Source organism: Ornithorhynchus anatinus, chromosome 11, assembly GCF_004115215.2.
Source record: "Ornithorhynchus anatinus isolate Pmale09 chromosome 11, mOrnAna1.pri.v4, whole genome shotgun sequence".
NCBI lineage: Eukaryota > Metazoa > Chordata > Mammalia > Monotremata > Ornithorhynchidae > Ornithorhynchus > Ornithorhynchus anatinus.
The window spans coordinates 3320488-3342200 of NC_041738.1; the positions used below are offsets into that span (position 1 = coordinate 3320488).

The window sequence follows — 21713 nt, forward strand, 5'->3', positions numbered from 1 at the left end:
GTCCGGTCGGGGACCCGGGGCCCGCCGCCGGCTGCCCGCCGCGGACGTCCGGGGCCGCCCGTCCGCCGGGCTCCGGTCCCCGGGGTCCCCCGGGGGACCCGGCCCTGCCCGGCCCGACCCTCGGGGGGGCCCGGAGACAACGGCGCCTCGCACCGCCGGGCCCGGGGCAGTTGGGCGACTCGCCCGAGGTCATGCCGAAGCGGGTGAGCGAGGGCAGCCCCCGGCCCGAGGGCCGGCTTCTCTTCCCGCCTCCGCCGCCCCCCCGTCTGCCGCGTGGCCTCGGCCGAGTCGCCCTCTCCGATCCTCGTCACCTCGCCCCGTCACGCGGGGTCCGGGGGTCCGGAGCGGGACGGGAAGCGGTCGGGCCGATTCATCCTCTAGCTGCCCCAGTGCCCTCGCGTAGCGCCCGGCACAGTCGCTGAGCGCTTGGGAGAGACCATCGGAAAGAGAAATCGAGAGGGGCGGAGCCGGGACGAGAACCCGGTCCTCTGACGCCGGGGCCTATCCTGCTTCCACTAGGCCTCGCCGGCGTCTAACGGAGGAGACGATGGAGGAGACGGATAGGACCGGCAGAGCGATTTACCGGAGGAGGAAGGCCAGCGAAGAGCGGAGAGCCACGGACGTCCGAGAGAGACCGTCTCGCGCCGCAGTCCGGACCCCCGGGCCCTTGGGCCGCCCGCCCCGCCCGCCGCCCCAGAGAACGTTGACTCGGTTTGCCTCCCCTCCCTCTGATTTCCGTTCACGCCCGTCTTCTCCGTTGGAACCGAAATGCTCCCCCGAGCGCCGGGATCGTCCCCGTTTACCCTTTCGGACCCCTCCCCGGCCCCCGGTACGGCGGACCGGCGGGTACCGCCGGTCGACCCACCGACCGATGGCGAGACCGGCCGACGGGGCGCGGGGCCGGAGCGGCCTCGGGCCGCGGCCCGCCTCGGGGGGTTCGGGACGGCGGACGGGCCGAGCCCCGCTCCCGGAGACGCCCCCGGCCCGCCCGAGGCCCCGGCCCCGACTCGCCCGGCGGCTTCGGTTCGGGTGTCGCCTCCTCCCGTCCGCTGCCGGCGAAGAAGCCGCCCCGAGACTCTCTGGGAACCGCGTTTTTACTGCGCCGGCGGGCGGACGAGGCTACCTGCCGGGCCCCGCCGTTGAACCGTCCCCGCGGACGAAAGGTCACGGCCAAATGAAACGCTGGACCCCCGACCCTCCTCCGCCGGGTCGGAGGGCACGCCGGTCTCCCCGTCGGGATGGCGTCCCCCCCGGGCGGGTCGGTCCCCCCCGAGCGCCGATGGCGGCGCCCGATCCGTCCCGGCGATCCCGGCGCAGCCGGGGAGGGAGGATGGGGCCTGCGGGGGGGCCCGTCTCGCAGACGGAGAAGCGCAGTCCCCGAAACGAGAAGCGGCGCGGCCTGGCGGATGGGGCGCGGGCCGGGGGGTCGGAAGGCCCCGGGTCCCGATCCCGGCTCCGCCGGGTGTCTGCCGCGTGAGCTCGCGCGGGTCCCCTCGCCGCCCTGCGCCTCGGTCGCCTCGTCTGTGAAATGGGGGTTCGGCCCGCGGGCCTCACGCGGGGCGGGGACCGTGTCCACCCCGGCGGTTGGGACGGCACCCGGCGGCCCTCGGCGACCGCCACGCCGCCTGTTAGACGGCAGAGCCCCTCGGTCGATCCGCCGGGCGGTCCCGACGCCCGGCCCGGGGCCCCGTGACCGCACCGCAGCGTGATAACGTCGGCCGGGTTACCGTGGCGACGGACGACGGTGACGGGTCAGCGGGGAGCGCGGGCGCCGACGCGGCCGGGCAGCCCTCGTTGTTCCCGGAGGGCTGGCCGGCGAGCGCGGAGGGAAGGAAAGGCGGCTTCCCGGGGCCAGGGCGGGTTCCGCCCGCCGGCGCGCGTGCGCCCGGGTCCTCGTGCGCACTGCCGCCCGCCGGATGCCGCGGCGTCCGTTCCGTGCGGGCGGGGGCCGAGGGGCCGCGCCGGGAGCCCCTCCGCCGGCCACGCCGAGCGGGGCGTCCGGCCGGGGCCTCGCGGGGTAGGGAAGGGCCCCCGGGGCGGGGCCGGAGAGGAGGAGGAGGGAGGAAGTGGAAGAGCTGGCTCGGTGGGTTGGGGTCATCGCTCCATCCGTGCCGAGCCCCGTTAAGTTCTCGCGGTGGCCCGGAGAGCCGGTCTCGAGGCGGGACCGGGCCGGACCTTCGTTAGAGCGCTCCCCCCCCCCCCCGGCCGCCCCTCCGCCGACCCCTCTGTCCCGTGAGGCTCCGGACCTCCGGGACCCTGCGCCCGGAGGCCCCTTTGGGCAATCGGAGTCGGGGGTGTTGGATCCGCGGGGCATCCGGAGTCCTGCGAGACCGAAGGCCGTCCCGACGTCGGAGGTCACCCGCCCTCGGGAAGCCCGGGTCGCCCCGAGGTTCGAGCCCGGACCCCTTGGGAAACACGGGGTCTCCTTAGGGTCGCCGTGGGGTAACCGAGGTGCGGGGGGCCTCCTCTGACCCGGGAGCCGACGCCGGGCCCGTCGGCTGCCGCGGGCCGCGGGGCCGGGGTCGGGGGGCCCCGAGGCGGCCGTGTCTCTACCGGGGAGGCTTCTCGGCCCGCTCCGTCACTTTCTCGGTTGGCGGCGTCGGCACGGGGCCGGGGGGGGGCCGGCCGGCCCGGCGCCCGGCGGAACGCCTCCCCCGCTTCGTATCGGTCCGCCGTCCCGGGCCGACGACGGATCGATCGACTGCCGGGCCGCCGGGGCCGGCCTCGGGACGGTCGGGATCCCAGCGCCCGGGGGGTGGGGGACGGGGGGGGACGGGCGGGCCCCTCGCGGCCCTCTGAGCTCCGAAAAAGCGGGGAGGGAGAGCGGGAAGCGGGGGAGCGATCCAGCGGGGACGGGGGCGGGAGAGACCGGGCGGTTCGGGCCCGGGATGGTCGGCGGGCGCCGCCGGAGCCGGATGCCCCCCGGAGTTGCCATCTAGCAGCAGAAGGAGCGATCGGCGAGCGCCTCCTCGGGGTGCCGGGCTCGGCGCCCGGAGAGGATCCGTCCGCCCCGGCGCGGCGGCGGCGCCTCGGCCCGTGTCACCCCGGGAGCGCTCCTCCGCCGGAGAGCAGCCGGCTCGCCTCTCGCTCCCCCTCCCGCGTCTGCCGCGGCGATTCCGCGCCGCCGCCCGCCGCTCTCCCCCTCCCCGTCCCCTGACCGGCGGTCGGCCCCGAGGCCCGTCCGTCCACCTCTTGCTCCGAGCCGGTCCGGAGGGGGAGGCGGCTGTCGGCGTCGCCGCTGTCGCTTTACCGTGTTAAGCCCTCGCTTTTGTGGCGATCGCTCTTCCGGGCGCCGGGGTCGTCAGGGATCAGTCGGGTCGGACGCGGTCCCCGTCCCGCGCGGGGTCGCCGGCTGAGCTCCCCTCCTCTCTGCCCTCTCCCCTGCCCCCCGGCCCGGTCGTGCCGGGCGAGGGGAGGGGATTCCAGGCGACCGGCGGCGGAAGCGTCCCGGGGACGCTCGGCCGGGCAGCCCGGGCCAGTTCGGGGTGGTCGGAGGGCGGGGGGCCGTCCCCGTTACCGACTTGTCCGTTCCGGTCGCTTAGTCCGGTGCTGTGCGCGTAGTAAGCGCCCAGTGAACGCCGCTGAATGGATGAACGAATGGGGAGACGGATGGACGCAGACGACAGCGACAGATAGAGTCGAGGGGCCGGACGTCTCGTTGACCGGAACGAATAGGGAATAAAAATAGGTACGGACGACCGGCGCGGCGGAGGGCGGAGGGAAGGGAGAGGGGGAGGAGCGGGGGAAAGCGGGGAAAGGGGGCTTAGCTGAGGGGGGGGCACGAGAGGAGCGGCAGGGAAAAAGGGGAACGCTCAGCCGGGGAGGGCCTCTTGGAGGAGGCGAGCTCTCGGTAGGGCTTCGAAGAGGGGAAGAGGGTTAGTTGAGGGCGAGGATCTTCGGGGCCGCCGTGGCCATCCGACCTGTCCCCCGGGAGGCTGCGCTCGGGTTGCCCCGGGGTTCTCTGGGTCTAGAGCCGCAGAGGCCGTTGGTTCAGTCGTATTTATCGAGCGCTTACCGCGTGCGGAGCACCCCGCGCGCCCGGGAGCGGACCGGGTCACGCCGACCGGGGGGGACGGGGGCGGGGAAGCCAGTCAGGCACCCCCGGCTCGCCGCCTCCCTTGCTCCCTCCCGTCCTCCCCCCGCCCTCCTCCGCGTTCCGGCTCGCACGCGCGCTCTCTCTTCCCTTCCCCCCTCTCTTTTTCCCCTCTCTCCGCCCGAGTCCGCCCGGCCCGGTGGGCCGGAGCGGGGCCGTGTCGGGGGGGGGGGGGGGGCTCTCCCCGCTTTTCTGGCTCCCCTCCGTCGGCCCCCGGGGTTTCCGGAGCCGGTCAGAGTGCGGGATCTTCCCGCTTCCCGCTCGGGTCTCGCCGCCGTCTGGGCCTCGGCGGAAGCCAAGGGTGCAGACTGGCCCCCCCCGAGATCTCCCCGGGTGTGGGGGGTCGTAACCTGGCCAGGGCGAGTGGGAGAGTGTCATCGTTTTTTATCATCACCGCATCCGTGGAGCGCTTACCGTGTTGGCATCCGAGGCGCGAGCGCCCTTCTCGGCGCCGGGGCGGACACGGGCTCACCGGGGTCGTCCCGCGCGAGGCTCGCGGTCTCCGTTTTCCGGATGAGGGAACCGTAGGCCCAGAAGAAGCGAGGCGACTCGCCCGCGGTCGCCCGGCTGCCGGGCTCTTGCCGCACGACTCGGAGCGCTGGGGGGACGCACCGGTCGATCGGCCGGACGGCGCCGTCCCTGTCCCGCGCGGGGCCCGCGGGCCAAGCGATCGAGTATCGGAGGGACGATGGGCGCTCAACGGATACCGACGTTGTTTTTATCACTGGGCGCGGGGGCGCGTACCGATGCCGGCGAGGGTAGGGTGGAACGATGAAACGGACACGGCCCCCCGCCCTCGGGGAGCTTACGGTCTGGGGGGGGAACTGGGGTTTCCCAAGTCAGCGGAGGGCGATCCCCCCCCCCCGCCCGCACCGCCGCGGTCTAGCGATAGGGCCCGGGCCGGGGTCGGAGGAATCCGGGTTCTAATCCCAGCTCCGCCACGTGCCCGCCGCGTGACCCCTGGGCCAGTCGCTTCACGCCTCCGGCGCCTCAATCTGTCAAACGGGGATGAAGACGCGAGCCCACGTGGACGGGGACTGCGGCCGACCCCGTCCGCTCCGTCCGCCCCGGCGCTCGGGCCCTTGGTTGTTCAGCGGTACTTACGGAGCGCCGACTGTGGGCGGTCGGCACCGTACCGGGCGCTTGGAACGGACAGTCGGGGCGACGGAGCGAGACCGTCTCCCGAACGGGAGAGACGCAGGCGCGGCGAGACGGAGACCGGTGACCGGCGCCTGGTCGGCGCTTGACAGAGATCACGGTTATCGTCATCGCCTTCGTCGGTTATTCGTTATCCGGGAAGCGGCGCGGCTCAGCGGAAAGAGCCCGGGCTCGGAGTCACGGGTCGTGGGTTCCGATCCCGGCCCCGCGCCTGTCGGCTGGGTGACGCGGGCGGGTCGCTTCGCTTCCCCGTGCCTCGGTTCCCTCGTCTGTAGGACGGGGGCGGAGACCGTGAGCTCCCCGCGGGACACCCGGGTCGCCCCGGATCTCCCCCGCGCTCGGGGACGGTGCTGCTCGGCGCCCGGGAAGCGCCCGACGGACACCGATGTTATAATCGTTATCCTCTGTGCCCTCGGTTCCCCCGTCTGCGAAATGGGGACGAGGTCTGCGGGCCCTACGCGGGACAACCCGATCGCCCCGTGTCTCCCGCGGCGCTCAGAGCGGCGCTTGGCGCACGGTAAGCGCTCAACAAATACCGACCTCATTTTTATCACTGCTGTCGTCACGGTCCTTCGCCTTTGTCCCGGGGCGGGGGGGGGGTCCCGGTCCCGGCGCTCCCAGTTCGGCCGCCCCACCCCTCCCTTCGCAGCCCCGAGGAGCGGCCGAGGGTCCGGGCGAGCGCGGGGCCGGCGGGGGAGGGCGGGAGACGGGGGATTTCGAGGCCGACCCTCTCCGCGGCGCTCCGCGACGGGCGGCCGGTCCCAGGAGCCGATTCCATCCGCCCGCGGCGGGGGCCGTCCGCGGGCGGCGGGTGGGCGCCGTCGGGGAGACGTCTGGCGATGAAACCCGACGGACGGACGAGGACCGAGGGGCCGGAGCGGCCGACCCCGCCGACTGAGCCTCCGTCGCCGCGGCCCCGGCGGTCGGTTTGTTCCCTCCCCCTCCGCCGCCCCCCCCGGCCCGGGGCCCCGTGCCCCACGTCCGGGGGGGGGCCCGGTGACGATAATCACGGCATTCGTTAGGCGCTCACCGTGTGCCGGGCACCGTTCCGAGCGCTGGGGCGGATACGGGGTCGTCGGATCGTCCCTCGCGGGGCTCACGTCTTTTAGTCCCCGGTCTTACAGACGAGGTGGACCGAGGCGCAGAGGAGTCGAGTGACTCGGGCCGGGGCCAGGCGGCGGAACGAGCGGCGGACGCCGGGATCGGAACCCACGACCTCTGACTCCCGAGCCCGGGCTCTTTCCGCTGAGACCGCGCCGGTAGAGCGGGCGGACGTGCCCGTCCGCCTTCGAGGAGCCGACCTGAAGACGGAGGTCGATACGCCGGGGAGGGTGCCTTCGCCGGTGCGACGCGCCCGGCGTCCCCGTTCCGATCGGCCCGGGGGCCGGGGAGGGGGGCGGGGGGGGGGCCGCCCGATCGCCGGCCGCCGCTCCGGACGGGGGCCCGCGCCGGCGACCCGCCGGGGTGGACGGGCCCCTCGGGGCGTGTCGGGGCGGGCGCGGGCGGCCTAGGCGAGGTGGGGAGCCCAAGAGGCCGGCGGGCGGTCGGGCGGACGGGTCGATGGCGGGTGTCGGGGCGGGCCCGGGGCCGCCCCCGTGATCTGGACTCGGAACGCTGCGGTGTTCGTTGAGCGCTCACTCTGTGTCAGGCGCCGTACTAGGCGCCGGGGTGGATGCAGGCAGATCGGGGTGGGGACTCACGGGCCTAATCCCCGTTTTACAGACGGAGGAACCGAGGTCGCACGGCGGACAAGCGGCGGAGGCGGAATTGGAACCCAGGGCCTCCTGCCCTTTCCATTCGGGTCAGGCTGTTTCCTGACCCCGGTGGCGTCCGTCGACTGCTCCCCGGGTGCCGAGCCCCGGTTTAGATGCCCGAGGACCGGATCGGGTGGGTCCGAGAGGGCCGCAGCCGAAGAGGGAGGGAGAGCAAGTGTGACGGTTACGTTGGTATCCGTTAGGCGCCTACTCCGTGCAGAGCGCCGTTCTAAGCGCTGGGGGAGATCCGGGGTCGTCGGCTCGTCCCACGTGAGGCTCACGGTCTTCATCCCCGTTTGACGGACGAGGGAGCTGAGGCACGGAGAAGCGAAAGTACCCGGGCTCCGCTTTAATGACGACGACGATGATACTGGTATCGGTTAAGCGCTTCCCACGTGCCCAGCACCGTTCCGAGCGCTGGGGTGGAAACAGGGTCATCGGGACGTCCCGCGGGAGGCTCCCGGTTGATCCCCGTTTTCCGGGTAAGGAAGCTGAGGCCCGGAGAGGTTAGACTGACCCGAGGTCGTACGGCGGGCCAGCGCTCGACGGATACCGACGTCATCATCGTGACGGTCACTGTTGAACCCGCGGTCGGCCGGGGACCTCGGGCACGTCGCGTCGCTCCGCCCCGGTTATCTCCTCCGTGTACCGGGGGTGAAGACCGCGCCCCACGGGGGACGGGGACCGCGTCCGGCCCGATAAGCTTCTAATCCACCTCGGGGCCCCGGCGCGGGGCCCGGCACGTAGTGAGCTCTTAACAAATGCCACAGGTTATTATTACGGGGACTTGCCCCGGACGGGTCGCTTGGGGAAATTACGGGGAGAGGAGACGGGGCGTTCGGCCTCGGGAGGGTCTCGGGTGTCCCCGGGGGAGGCAGGCCGACCGGAAGACGGAGCCCGGGGACCCCCGGGGAGCGGGGACTCCTAGACCGGCAAGCGAAACGCCGGACGGGAGCGGGACCGGACCCGGAGCCCGCCGCCCGCCCCGTGGCCTTCCGGAGGACGAGGGGAGCGGATCACCGAGCCGGAGGGGGAGGCCGGCGCTCTGAGACAAGGCGGCGGGCTCGGCCGTCATCGGAGGAAGCGGCGGGAGTCCGCCGGGAGACGCTGCGGGTTGTTCGGCCCCGCGTCCGAGGCCCGCGACGACGGGCCCGGCCGACGGGCTCCTCTCTCGGCTTCCCGGGAAGAGCGAAAGATAAAAGGAAACGAGAGCGGGGAGCGGCTTGGGGCTCGTGCGGTCAGCGAGGCCACCCCTTCCGGGCCTCTCCTCGGCGGCGGCGGCGGCCGGGACTACCCGGGGAGGTCCCCGGAGAAATTTCGCCCTCTCGCCCGAACGGGCCCGGACGGACGGAGCGCAGACGCGTGTGAACCCGGCCGGATCCGGACTTGAGCGCCGGTCCGTGGGCACCGTCGGGGGGGGGGGGGGGGGGGCGCGGGCCCGCCCGGCTGGAAGCCACAGACCCTCGGTGTTTCCCCGGGTCCGGCCCGCGGTGGGCCCGGTCGATTCACTCACTCAGTCGTGTCTACTGAGCGTCTGATCGTGCGCAGGGCACTGTACTGAGCGCTTGGAATGGACGTCTCGGCAACGGGGAGAGACAATCCTTGCCCGACGGTGGGCTCGCGGTCTCTCGCGTCTCTCTTTCTCGCCCTCTGACGGACTCCTAAAGGGCTCTAATGGGAGCAGGCTTAGGGTTTCCTTTTCCCTTAATCTGCCTCCACTCCCTCATTCCTTCCCTCCTTTACTCCTTTCTTTCCCTCGGCCTCTCTCCCTCAACTCCCTCGTCCTTTCCCTCCCGTTCCTTTCTTTCCCTCGGTCTCCCTCGTCCCTTCCCTCCTCTGCTCTTTCCTTGCCCTCGGGCTCCCTCCCTCTCCGATCCCTCGTCCCTTCCCTCCCTCGCGCCCTTCTTTCCCTCGGTCTCCCTCGTCCCTTCCCTCCTTTGCTCTTTCCTTGCCCTCGGGCTCCCTCCCTCTCCGATCCCTCGTCCCTTCCCTCCCTCGCGCCCTTCTTTCCCTCGGTCTCCCTCGTCCCTTCCCTCCTTTGCTCTTTCCTTGCCCTCGGGCTCCCTCCCTCTCCGATCCCTCGTCCCTTCCCTCCCTCGCGCCCTTCTTTCCCTCGGTCTCCCTCGTCCCTTCCCTCCTCTGCTCTTTCCTTGCCCTCGGGCTCCCTCCCTCTCCGATCCCTCGTCCCTTCCCTCCCTCGCGCCCTTCTTTCCCTCGGTCTCCCTCGTCCCTTCCCTCCTTTGCTCTTTCCTTGCCCTCGGGCTCCCTCCCTCTCCGATCCCTCGTCCCTTCCCTCCCTCGCGCCCTTCTTTCCCTCGGTCTCCCTCCCTTAACTGCCTCGTTTCTTCCTTCCGTACGGCAGTCCGTTCCTCCTCTCTCCCTTCTCCCCCCCACTCCCCTGCCCCTCTCCTCCTCCTCCTCCTCCTCCTCCTCCTCCCCCCCCGGACGATCTCCCTCAGGCCTCTTCCTCTTTCTTCTCCTCCTCTCTCCCGGAGCCTGAAACGTCGGACGGTGGCGGAGGCCCCCCGCCCGCCGGCGGGCCGGCGGGCAACGACGAGGACTCGCGCTGGAGCCCCGAGGAGGCGGGGTAGAACTCGGGCGCTCAGAGCTCGTGGCGGGAACCGGGTGAACCGCGGCCCGTTCCTGCCAAATCGGACTCGGGAAACGATCCGGCGTCCCCGGCCGTTGGCGGTGCCCGCTCTCCCTCCGGCGGGAGCCGGGGATCGTGCCCTACGCGATCGTCTGGCATCTGCCTCGGTGCCCGGCGCACGGCGAGCACTTAACGGGTAGCGTGATCATCGTTACTGTTGATCACGACGCTTCCCGTTAAGCGCTCGCCACGTGCCAAGCGCCGTTCTAAGCGCTGGGCGAGACCCGGGTTTAATCGGGCTGGACGCGGTCCCCGTCCCACACGGGGCTCGCCGTCTTAACCCCCGTTTTGCAGATGAAGTAACCGAGGCCCGGAGAAATGAAACGACCGGCCCAAGGTCACCCAGCAGATAAGCGGCGGAGCCGGGTTTACGACCCGGGGCCTGCCGACCCCCAGGCCCGTCCCCCGGCCGCCGAGCCTCGCTGCTTAGCGGTGTCGGCGGGACCGTCCGGCGGCCGGGGGATCCGGCGGTCGGCCCGTCGGTCGATCGACAGGATCGACTGAAGCGCTTCCCGATCGCAGAGCACTGTGCTGAGCGCTCGAGAGAAATAGAGTTAAAAGACACAGTCCCTCCCATCGAGGAGACCGCGATCTGTAAAAGAGCGCGTCCGTGCGGACGGACGTGCGTTCGAGGAGCGGGGCTCGGCAGATGGAGCACGGGCCCGGGAGTCAGGAGGTCGTGGGTTCCAATCCCAGCTCCGTCACCCATCGGCCGCGTGGCCCCGGGCGGGTCACTTGACTTCTCCGGGCCTCGGTCGTCTACGAAATGGAGATCAAGACGGGGAACCTCACGCCGGACGGGGATCGGGTCCGTCCCCGCCCGCTCGGATCGACCCCAGCCCTCAGGACGGTGCCCGGCACCTAGGAAGCGCCTAACCGACGCCGTGATCGTGCACGCGTGCGCTAGAAGCGGTGCGATTGGAGCCGTGGAGCCCGGAGAGGCGAAGGCGGGTGCGGACCCGGACCAAAAGCGGCACCGTCCTCTGCCAAACCGCCGCTTGGCCCGGCCCCGGTCCCTCCCTCTGCGGCCCGGGTCCGGGGTCCCCGACCGAGTTCGGGGGGGGGGGGGGGCGGGGCGGATTGGCGGTCGTTCGCCGCCCGGCCGGAGGAAACGGGCGGAGGGTCAGCTGGTTATCGGGAAGCCCGACGCCACCGCGAAACGGATTAGACGTCGGGACGACGGCCCGGTGGAGAGGGGGCCTCTCCCTCCCTCCCCGGGGGACCCGAAGGGTCACGCGGCTCACCGTGTGCTCCGGGTGGTTGAGGGATGCCGTCCGGAGGCAGGAGGTTGGCCCGTTTGGCCTCTTTCGTCCCCCCCCCGGCTCCCTGATCGTCTCCGCCTCGGAGGGACCCGTGCCCGGAAACGGCCCCGTCCCCCGGCCGGGGAGCCGCCGGACCCGGGCCTCTCCTTGACTCCTGGGGTGTCGGGGGCGTGGGGGGCGAAGTCGGGGCGGGGGGGGTGGGGGGGTGGGGAGGAAGGAGAGAGGGAAAGAGGAAGTAAACAGCGCGAAAGGAGCACCGGGACCGGATGCGAGCGGTCTTCCCCGGCCCCCGTCCCGCCGTCCCCGATCCGGGACGAAACACGTTCTGTCACCGGGGTGTCCGCCCCTGCCGCGGCCTGGGCAACTCCCTCTCCCATCACCCCGGGTCCTCCCCCTCGCCCCCAGAGGCCCCGCCCCCGCAAGTCCCCGCTGGCAAGAGGCGGCTTCTTTTCCCGATCCGAGGGCGGAACGGGATACTTAGAGAAGCAGCGCGGCTCAGTGGGATAGAGCCCGGGCTTTGGAGTCCGGGGTCATGCGTTCGAATCCCGAATCGAATCGTCAGCCGCGTGACCGTGGGCGAGTCGCTTCGCTTCTCTGCGCCTCGGTTGCCTCATCTGTCGGATGGGGATGAAGACCGTGAGCCCCACGTGGGACCTCCCGATTCCCGTGTCCACCCCAGCGCTTAGAACGGCGCTCGGCACGTAGTCGGCGCTTAACGGATACCGACGTTGTCGTCGTCATTATTACGTCGGCCGCCTTCCCTGCCCGGAAAACCACGGGACCGAACCCACGGCCCCGTCCCTCCGCCGGGCCCGGCGCCCGTGGTCCCGACCCCCGGGGCAGGCGCCCGGGCCCGGCTCGGTCCGGGCTTGACGGGACGGGCGGAGGGCGGTGAACCCGCCGAGGGTCGATAAACGAATCGGCGGTATTTACTGGAGGGCAGCCAACCGGAAGGGAATGAGCGGAGGGAATCTACCGAGCACTCGCTGCGTGCGGAGCTCTTCGCTCGTACGACCTGACGGAATCGGCGGCCCCGGCCCCTGCCCGTAAGAGGCTTCCGGTCTGGAGGGGGAGATGAAGAGACGAAGACTTGCGGGCGAGGAAGGGGGGCCGGGGAGGAGAAGCGGGAAATGAGACGGGATCGACTCCGAGCCTCGTGTGAGCGTGCCTCCGCTTTGTGCCGTCGGGTCGTCCCCGGCCCGTCGCGACGCCGCGGACGCGTCTCTCCCCGGGCGCCCCGCCTCCGTCCGCGGTTCTCTCGGTAAAGGTACGGAAGCGGATTTTACCGTCGCCTCCTTCCGGCCGGTAAGCCCGGGTCCCCGTCCTCGACCGTCTCCCGTCACGGGTGAGCCTTGACTCGCAGCGGACGGCCTGCCGCCTGCTAGCCACCGTCACAGGCCGGGAATGGCCCGGGTGGGCCACCGCTCGACTCTCCCTCCCGTCGTCGAGACCGGTAGAGGACCGGAAACCCGCCGGGGGCGACCCTCAGAGGGGGACTGCGTCTCACCCGATTATTTGGAGTACGGCTCGGGACGCAATAATAATGGGAACAGCGATATCCGTCAGGAGTCCGCCGCGAAAGATACGAGGTAACGGGTCAGATACGATCCCCGTCACTCGTCCAGTAGTATTCGCTGAGCGCCGCCGACGCGCGGGGCACCGCACCGGGCGCTCGGAACGGACGGCTGGACCACGGAGAGAGAGCATCCCCGCCCGCCGACGGGCTCACGGTCCGATCGGGGGAGACGGACGGACAAAGACGAGACAACCCGATCACGATGGATAGAATCGCAGAGAGGTCGCGATCCACGTGTAGGAGGAGCTTAATAAATTACGTACGTCGTTACGGTGAGGGGAGTCAATCGGGGGAACCCGGGAGGAGAACGAGCCGGCCACCCTGGTGGCGTCGGGGGACTGAAAGAGGAGCTCGGGTGAGGCGATGCCGGGGAGCCGAACACCCGGCGGGTGAAGCAGCGTGGCTGAGTGGAAAGAGCACGGGCTTTGGAGGCAGAGATCGTGGGTTCGAATCCCGGCCCTGCCACCCGTCAGCCGGGTGACCGGGGGCGGGTCACTTCGCTTCTCTGGGCCTCGGTCACCTCGTCTGTCCAATGGGGATGAAGACCGGGAGCCCCACGTGGGACGACCCGATTCCCCCGGGTCTGCCCCGGCGCCGAGAACGGTGCCCTGCACGCAGTAAGCGCTCAACGAATGCCAACGTTATTAAACCCCAGGGCGGGGCGGGGGGTGTTCAGATCTTGCTCCCGGCCTCCCTTCCCCCACTGCCGCCGACCTCGGTTCCTCAGACACCCCTGGCCCCTTTCCATCCGGACGGTCCCGGCTCTGGCCGGTTCCTCCCCCTCCGTGCTCTCGCTCCGTCCCCGGGCTCGCGCTCCGTCGCCGTCCTCGTCGTCGACGGTATTTATCGAGCCCTCACCGCGTGCGGGGCGCCGCACTAAGCGGTCGGGAGAGTCCGACGGACCGGAGCCGGCGGGGACGTGCCCTGCTCCTGAGGAGCTGGCGGTTTAGAGGGGGAGACGGCCCGGCCCCGACCCCCCCCCCCCCGCCCCCGCCGCCTCCCCGGCGGCAAGCCGCTTCGCCCCCGGCCCTCGGCAACGAGGCCCACCGGAATGAACCCGGACGTCGCTCTTACGCCGTCAGTCATGAGAAACGACGCTATCGGCGCTCACTCGGTGCTCCGTGCTGCCAGATCGTCACGTCGGACACGGTTTCCGTCCGACGCGGGACTCGCCGTCCAGGGAGGGAGGGCCGACGGGCGTTTGGTTCCTAGCGTGTGGATGAGAAAACCGAGGCCCGGCCAAGTGACCCGTCCGGGGTCCCGCGGCAGGCAAGTCGGGGAGCCCGAACTCGAACCTGGACGTCTCGACTCCCGATCCCGGGCCGCTCCGTCAGGCTGCGGTGCCGCTTCCTCGATGACTCTCCCCCCTCCCAAGCCGGACGCCGCCCGTCGTATAACGGTAGCAACGTTGGTATCCGTTAAGCGCTCGCTGTGGGCCGAGCACCGTTCTGAGCGCCGGGGGAGACCCGGGGGAATCGGGTCGTCCCGCGTGAGGCTCACGGTTAATCCCCATTTGACAGACGAGGGGACTGAGGCACAGAGAAGCGAAGTGACTCGCCCACGGGCACGCGGCCGCCGGGCGGCGGAGCCGGGAGTCGCGCTCGTGACCTCCGACTCCGAAGCCCAGGCTCTTCTCCACTGAGCCACGCTGCTTCCCGTATCCTGCTCACACTCCGCCCTTTCCCCTCCCGCTCTCCCAGACTTCTCTCCGTTAGTGGCGTACTCTCCCAAGTGCTTAGGACTGCGCCCTGCACACGGCGAGCGCTCAGTGAATACGACCGATTCGGTCAATCGTATTTAATAATAATAATAACCACGTCGGCGTCCGTTAAGCGCTCACTATGGGCCCAGCGCCGTTCTAAGCGCTCGGGGGCGTGCAGCTAAACAGGGCGTCCCGCGTGAGGCTCACGGTTAATCCCCATTTGACAGACGAGGGGACTGAGGCACAGAGTAGCGAAGTGACTCGCCCACGGGCACGCCGCCGCCGGGCGGCGGAGCCGGGAGTCGGACTCGTGACCCGTGACTCACAAGCCCTTGCTCTTTCCACTGGGCCGCGCCGCTTAGCTAAGCATTTCTAAGCTTTTCTTCTAAGCCCTTCTCTAAGCCTTTATTGAGCACTTAACGTGTGCGGAGCACCACTAACCGATCGGGAGAGTACGATACCGCAACAGACAGGAAAGCACCCCGGACCGAGACCACCTCGGCCTCCGGCACCACCGTAACCTTCATCCTCTCCGCCCCCCCGAAGCGCGGCCGCCTCTCCGCCCCGCCGGCAGAGGTGATATCGATCGACGGATCGATGGCGTCTATCCCTGCCCGCAGAGAGCTTCCGGTCCAGAGGGGATCTGTGTGCCGACTCGCGTCGCCGGTGAACGTTTCCGGGCCTCGGCTGCGGACGCGTCTCATCGATGCCCGGTCGACACCCACGGGTCGAAACGTCTCGGGATCGGGGACTGCGGACGCTATCCGCCGCCGGTCCCGCGGGGGACTGAATCCGGAGCCCCGCTCCCGGTCGGGGGGGAGGCGGGGCCGCGTCCCGGCTCACCCGCGCGCACCCGCAAGCCCGAGCTTGCACGCGGCCACCGCGTTGGTGTCGGGGGAGGGAAGGGAAATCGGATTCCCCTCCCCGTGCCCCACGGGCGACCCCTCTCCGGAGGGGCCGGGGCGGGGGGCCCGGGCAGGGCAGGAGGGGGATGGCGGAGGTGACCCTCCCTTGGCCTTCCAACTCTCCTCCCCTCCGTCCTCCCCCCCCCCCCCCCCCGGCCCCGGGCCGGATCCCGTTTAACGTCTGCAGCCCGGGAAGGGGCCTGGGGGAGGCGGGACGGGCCTGCTTTCCGTCCGCTTCGGAATCATCCGGCCGACCGGCTACCCCTGGGTTTGTTTTAAGGCTGTTCACGCGCGTGTATGTGTGCGAGGGAGACCGCGCACGGGCCGGACGGGCGTCTCCGTGAACGTCCTCAGGCGATTTTTCTGAAAAATGTGATGTCGGGGGGGGGGGGTGGGCCACGGTACCGGCGTCCCCCGGATTTATGAAGCTTCTGAAATCCTTCAGCGGGGCCGTCGCTCGAGAGCCGTCTCTTTGGCGCTCACTCGACCTGGGAAAGGGACGGGCCTCAGAGGACTTAAGAATCCAATTTTAAGAGGTCATAAATACACATTCCCCGCGTGGAGAGCTCTGCGGCCCTCCTGTCCCTCCGCAGAGAGGAAATGTTTGAAACCCCCTCCGAGGCGCAACGATGCCTCGTGGAAAACTCTGAAATATGTTCTGTCCGTTTGGGAACGAGTCGGGGCGTACTCCGTATCTTACGGATCTCTGCGACGGCCGGACGGGAAAATAGGGTCTTTGTTTCTTTATCGATTCATCTCTCCCTGTTGCTCGCTCCCCCCCTCCCGTGCCGCCGCCCCGCCCCCCGCCATCCCCCCCCCCGCCCCCAACTCCGGCCCTCTGGTCCGTGACATCATAGTCGGTTGCCGCGGAAACCGGCCGACCCCTTCCATCCCCAGAGTTCCTCGCGTTCTCCTCCTGGACCTGTTTCCCCAGCTGCCCCTCTTACGTAGAAATGGCCGAGCCCCGCACTCTCCCGAGTCGCGGGATGGGGTCGTTCAAATGATAGTATTTGTCGAGCGCTCACTACGCGCCAGACGCTATACCGGCCCCGGGGTGGCCCCGGCCAATCGGGTGGGACGCGGCGCCCGCCCCACGTGGCGCTCACGGCCTCAAACCCGTTCGACGGATGAGGGAACTGAGGCCCGGAGAGGTGACCCGTCACGCGTCTGCCGCGTGACGGCGTCGGGATCGGAACTCCCGACCGTCTGGCTCCCGGGCCCGTGCCGCCGTGCCGTGCCGCTCCTCACGCCGCTCCGGGCAGGCTCGGTGCCCCTGCTGGGCGGAAGGCAGCCGGAGGGAAGGGCGGCAAGGGTCCGGGCTCCTCGGCTCCCGGGAGCCTGGGGGGGGGGGGGGTGGTCACGGTCTCCGGCGGCACTAAAGGATTCGGATCTCCCGTTGCCGGGCATCTTCCTTGGCACGTCCGTGATCACGTCCACCGGCGATGATAGTCACCCGGCACGGGGATGGTGCTTCGCAGACGTTCGCGGGGCCCACGTGGCGGCCGCGGAGATCCTCTCTCTCCCCGCGACCGTCCTCACTCCGTTCTCCTGCCCGGATTATTCTTCTAAAAGGAGAAAAACCCGTGGAGTTCACGTTCTCCCGCTCCTCGAGACCCTCCAGTGGCGGCCCGTCCGGCCCCGCGTCGACCAGAAACTCCTTGCGGTCGACTGGACCCGGTCCCCGTCCCGCATGGGACTCGCTCGCTCGTCCCCATTTTGCAGACGAGGTGACTGAGACCCAGAGGAGCGAAGCGATTTGCCCGAGGTCGCGCCGCTAGATGTAGGGCAGAGCCGGGATCGGGACCCGGGTCCTTCCGACTCCCAGGCCCCTGTCCGCTAAGCCGCCCCGCTCAAGGCCTCGGTTGCCTCACGTATAGAATGGGGAACGAGCTACCCACCCGCCCTCCCGAGAGGCAGCACGGCCCAGTGGGTCGGGCCCGGGAGTCCGGAGGTCGCGGGTTCGGATCCCGGCTCCGCCGCGTGCCCGCGGCGGTCTGAGCCGGTCGCTTCACGGCTCTGTGCTTCGGCTACCTCGTCGGGAAGATGGGGACGGAGACCGGGAGCCCCACGTGGGACGGGGACTGCGTCCGCCTCGATTCGCTTCCGCCCACCCCGTGCTCGGTCCGGCGCCTGGCCCGTAGCGAAGCGCTCAACAGAGGAGAGGCGGCGCGGCTCGGTGGGGAGAGCCCGGGCTCGGGGGTCAGAGGTCACGGGTGCGAATCCCGGCTCGGCCGCCCGGCGGCCGGGTGACCGTGGGCGGGTCGCTTCACTTCTCCGGGCCTCGGTTCCCTCGTCTGCGAGACGGGGCCGAAGGCCGTGGGCCTCCCGTGGGGCGACCCGATGACCCCGGATCTCCCCCGGCGCTTAGCGCGGTGCCCTGCACGTAGTGGGCGCTTAACGAATACCAACGTCGTCGTCATCACCACCAACGAAGACCGTAATCGTCGCGATTATCTTTAGATGGCGGGCCCCGTGTGGGGCGGGCACCGAGGCTGAGCCGATTCTCTGACGCCGCGGGGCGGAGAGCCTCTGACGGGGGTCCGTTTGGGGGAGGGCCGAGTCACGGTGTGCGGAGGCCAGCCTGTGGGCCCCCCGGGTCCTCCTCCCCGAGGCCTCTTCCCCACGTCTCCCCTACGCACCCCCCTCCCCGTATCCGCCTTCCCGGCGCCACCTCCTCCCGGAGGCCTCCTTGGGAGCGGGGCCAGGCGCCAGACCCCCGGAGAGAAATAAAATTCTAGACTGCGAGCTCGTTGTGGGCGGGAGATGTCACCGTCTATTGTCACGGTGTACTTTCCCGAGTATTGGATAACGTAGGACGCCGTATCCCATAGGCGCTTAATAAACACGACCGGATGAAGGAAGGAGGGCCATTGAAATAGCCATTAAATCCTAGCGGTTTAGACTGCGAGCTCATCGTGGGCAGGGAAGTCTGCCAAATCTGTCGTATCGCACTCTCCAAACGCTTACATTCCGTTGTACTCTACTCCTCTCCGAGGGCTCACCGCGGTGCTCCGCGCGGCGACACCCTATTGCCCTATTTGTCTCGTTAACGGGGCGTCCGTCCCCTTGATTCCGTTTACCGTGATTACGTCGTCCCGTTTTTGATAACGATAATGTCGGTATCTGCCGAGGGCTCACCGTGTGCCGAGCGCTCTTCTGAGCGCTGGGGGAGATACAGGGGAATCGGGTCGCCCCACGTGAGGCTCGCAGTTAAGCCCCGTTTTACAGAGAAGCGGAGGGACTTGCCCGGAGTCACACAGCTGACGAGCGACTGGACCGGGATTTGAACCCGTGACCGATGGGGTAGAATGGGGATTCGACGCCCGTTCTCCCTCCCGCGTAGCCCCGCGAGCCCCACGTGTCTGACCTGACTAGTTCGTCTCTACCCCGGGGCTCAGAACGCCGGCTGATCCGTAGTCGACGCTTAAGGAACACCGTAAGGATCGCGATAACGGGAACGATACGTAGAATAAACAGCCTCGGGGCCAACCGGAGGCCCCGGGCACCGTTTAGTACATAGCAAACGCTTAAGAAATGTTCATTCGTTCGTTCAGTAGTATCGACTGAGCGCCTCCCACGTGCAGGGCCCTGTGCTAAGCGCCTGGAACGGACAACTGGGCGACAGACAGGGACCGTCCCCGCCCAACGAGGGGCTCGCGGTCTGAACGAGACGGGCTCGCGGTCCGAACGCCGTGACGATGACGATAACCAGAATAATAATTATAATGAACCCCCGCGGGGCCGACCGGAGGCCGCCCCCGCCCCCCCGCCCCTCCCGCGCGCGCGCCGGTGTCCGGATTCCACCTCTCGAAGAACGTTGGCATCGGAGCGTGGGGGTCGCCGGGGCGACGGGCTCGAAGAGCGGCGCCCGCGCTCTCTACCCGGAGGCCTCGGCCCCGCTTTCCGCCCGCCCGGGCTCTTAAACGGAGAGCGGGTCGAACCCCTCCGGGTGCCCCGACTCCGCCTCCAGCGGGTCCGTCGCCGGGGGGCCCCCCGGGGCGGGACGGGGGGGGGGCGGCGGGGCGGGGGTCCGCCGGGCGCCGGCGGTTTGACGTCCATCCCGTCCCGCCCACCGTCGGGGCCCGGCGACCCCAGCCGGGCGGGGAAGGGGCCCGGGGAGCCTCCGCCGCGTCTCTCGCCTCCCGCGGCTCACTCTCTGTCTCTGTCTCCCCCCGCCTCTCGTCTCCCGGCTAGGCATGGCCTCGCGTGTCCAGGTCTTCTCCCCCCACGCTCTCCAATCGAGCGCCTTCTGTAGCGTGAAGAAGCTGAAAGTGGAGCCGGGTCCGACCTGGGATATGACCGGCTACGGCGCCCGCGGCAAGATCTACGGCCAGAGCGAGGCCGGGCAGCAGGCCGCCCCGGCGCCGGCCGCCGCCGCCGTCGGCTCCTCCCTCCACGGCCCCAACCCGGGCGCCCCGTACGAGCCGCCCGCGCTCTTCCCGGGCGGCGCCGGGCCCGCGGCGGTCGCCTCGGCCGGCGGCGCCTCCGGGCCGGCGGCCCCCGGCGGCCCCCACAACCTGATGCGGCGCAGCACCGTCAGCCTCCTGGACACCTACCAGAAATGCGGGCTGAAGCGCAAGAGCGAGGAGATCGAGAACACGAGCAGCGTGCAGATCGTCGAGGAGCACCCGCCGCCGCCGCCCATGGCCCCGACCCACGCCGGCGGGGCCGCCGACGCCTCCGCCGCCAACGCCGCCAAGACCGGAGGCTCCGGCGGAGAGGGCGACTACCAGCTCGTGCAGCACGAGGTGCTCTGCTCCATGACCAACACCTACGAGGTCCTGGAGTTCCTGGGCCGGGGCACCTTCGGCCAGGTGGTCAAGTGCTGGAAGCGGGGCACCAACGAGATCGTGGCCATCAAGATCTTGAAGAACCACCCGTCGTACGCCCGCCAGGGCCAGATCGAGGTCAGCATCCTGGCCCGGCTGAGCACGGAGAGCGCCGACGACTACAACTTCGTGCGGGCCTACGAGTGCTTCCAGCACAAGAACCACACGTGCCTGGTCTTCGAGATGCTGGAGCAGAACCTGTACGACTTCCTGAAGCAGAACAAGTTCAGCCCCCTGCCCCTCCGGTCCATCCGGCCCGTCCTGCAGCAGGTGGCCACGGCCCTGATGAAGCTCAAGAGCCTGGGCCTCATCCACGCCGACCTCAAGCCCGAGAACATCATGCTGGTCGATCCGCCCCGCCAGCCGTACCGGGTCAAGGTCATCGACTTCGGCTCCGCCAGCCACGTGTCCAAGGCCGTGTGTTCCACCTACCTGCAGTCGCGCTACTACAGGTCAGACCGACGGCCGCGCGGGCGGGCGGGCGGGCGGGCGGGGAGGGAGGGAGGGAGAGGAGGAGAGGCAGGGAGGGAGGGAGGGAGGGAGAGGCTCCGGCCCCGTCCGTCCGGGACGTGACCCGCCCCCCGGGCCGCTCACGCCTCTGGGACTTAGAGATCGTAAGCGGCCTTTTTGTCGATGTTGATTTCCGTCTCCCCCTCTGGACTCTTTACGGGCGGGGGACGCGTCCGCCAGTCCTACCGTACTCTCCCGGGCGCTCGGCGCGCGGCGCCCCGCACGCGGTGAGAGCCCTACCGTCGATCGGCGGGGGCTCCCCGCGCCGAGCCGCCCCCGCCCCGGGTCGCCGGCCGCTCCGGCCCGGGGTCCCGGCGGAGGTCCGTCCTTCCGGCCCCGCGGCCGTCTTCGGTCTCGGGGCTGGAGGCGCCCGATAAACCCTACGCGTCCCGAAGTGCCCGGGCCCGCCCTCCGCGGGCAGCCGGCCTCCTTCGGTCATCCCCGGGAAGGGGCCGGGCGGGCAGAGGGCGACGGCCCGGAGGCATCCGGGCCTCGGGGGAGGTCTTTTCTGCCCGAGCCGGGGTCGTCCTCGGTGCCGTCGCTCGGGTCCCGGGCGTGGCCGTCACCTCCCGTGGCTTCCCGAGGTCCCTCGGGGTTGACGGTCCCCGTCGCTCCCCGGCCTCTGGGGCCGGCCGGGGAGACGGACGCGCAGGCGACCGAGTCGGGGACCGGAGAGGGAGCCGTCAGGCGATCCGCGGTGTCTACTGGGCCCCTGCACCGCGCGCGGGGGATTGGACCGAGCCTTTGGGAGGGTACCCTGGAATGAACGGGCTTGACCTCTCCCCTCGAGGAGCTCTCGGTCTAGAGGCGGACAGCGGGATCGGTCACGGGTGGGAGGAGATACGAGAACGCGAAGACCGGCACTCACGTGCTTCCGGGGTTTGAAGGGGGAGAGCGAGGAGGCGAGGGCAGCCCGCCGGAAAGAGAATGGGCCCGGGAGTCGGGGGACCCGGGTTCTGATCCCGGCTCCGCCGCTCGCCTGCCAGCCGACCCCGGGCAAGCCGCCTGTCTTCTCCGCGCCTCGGCTTCCTCCGGCGTGGACGGGGTTCTCCCTCCTGTTCGGGCCCCGGGCCCCATGTGGGACGGGGACTTGGTCCGACCCGATCGAGTCGTATCTACCCCGGTGCTTAGAACGGTTCTGGACACGTAGGAGGCGCTTGAATACCGTAACTGCGTGAGTGCCCGGGTGCTCCGGTGGCGGCTGGGGGGGGGGGGCGGGGTCTGACGGAGGGGTGTCGGTCCGAACCGCCCGGGTCCCGACGGAGGGTGTTGGG

The 21713-nt window shown here is 70.3% G+C and overlaps 1 protein-coding gene across 7 annotated transcripts in view; it reads left to right on the forward strand.

The window, feature by feature from the left end:
* Nucleotides 1-522: 522 nt before the first annotated feature.
* HIPK2 (homeodomain interacting protein kinase 2) overlaps nucleotides 523-21713 on the forward strand; it is a 53747-nt gene continuing 32556 nt past the window's right edge. For 4 of the 7 annotated variants that reach the window (XM_029075305.2, XM_029075306.2, XM_029075300.2 and 1 more), the window contains exons 1-2: nucleotides 523-829; nucleotides 19295-20381. In XM_029075305.2, coding sequence (XP_028931138.1) covers nucleotides 769-829; nucleotides 19295-20381 — 1148 coding nt within the window. In that variant the 5' untranslated portion in view covers nucleotides 523-768. Of the gene's footprint in view, nucleotides 830-1070; nucleotides 1164-18977; nucleotides 19074-19294; nucleotides 20382-21713 lie in introns of those variants that run through there. The other 3 variants (XM_029075303.2, XM_029075302.2, XM_029075308.2) reach the window with 3 other exon arrangements.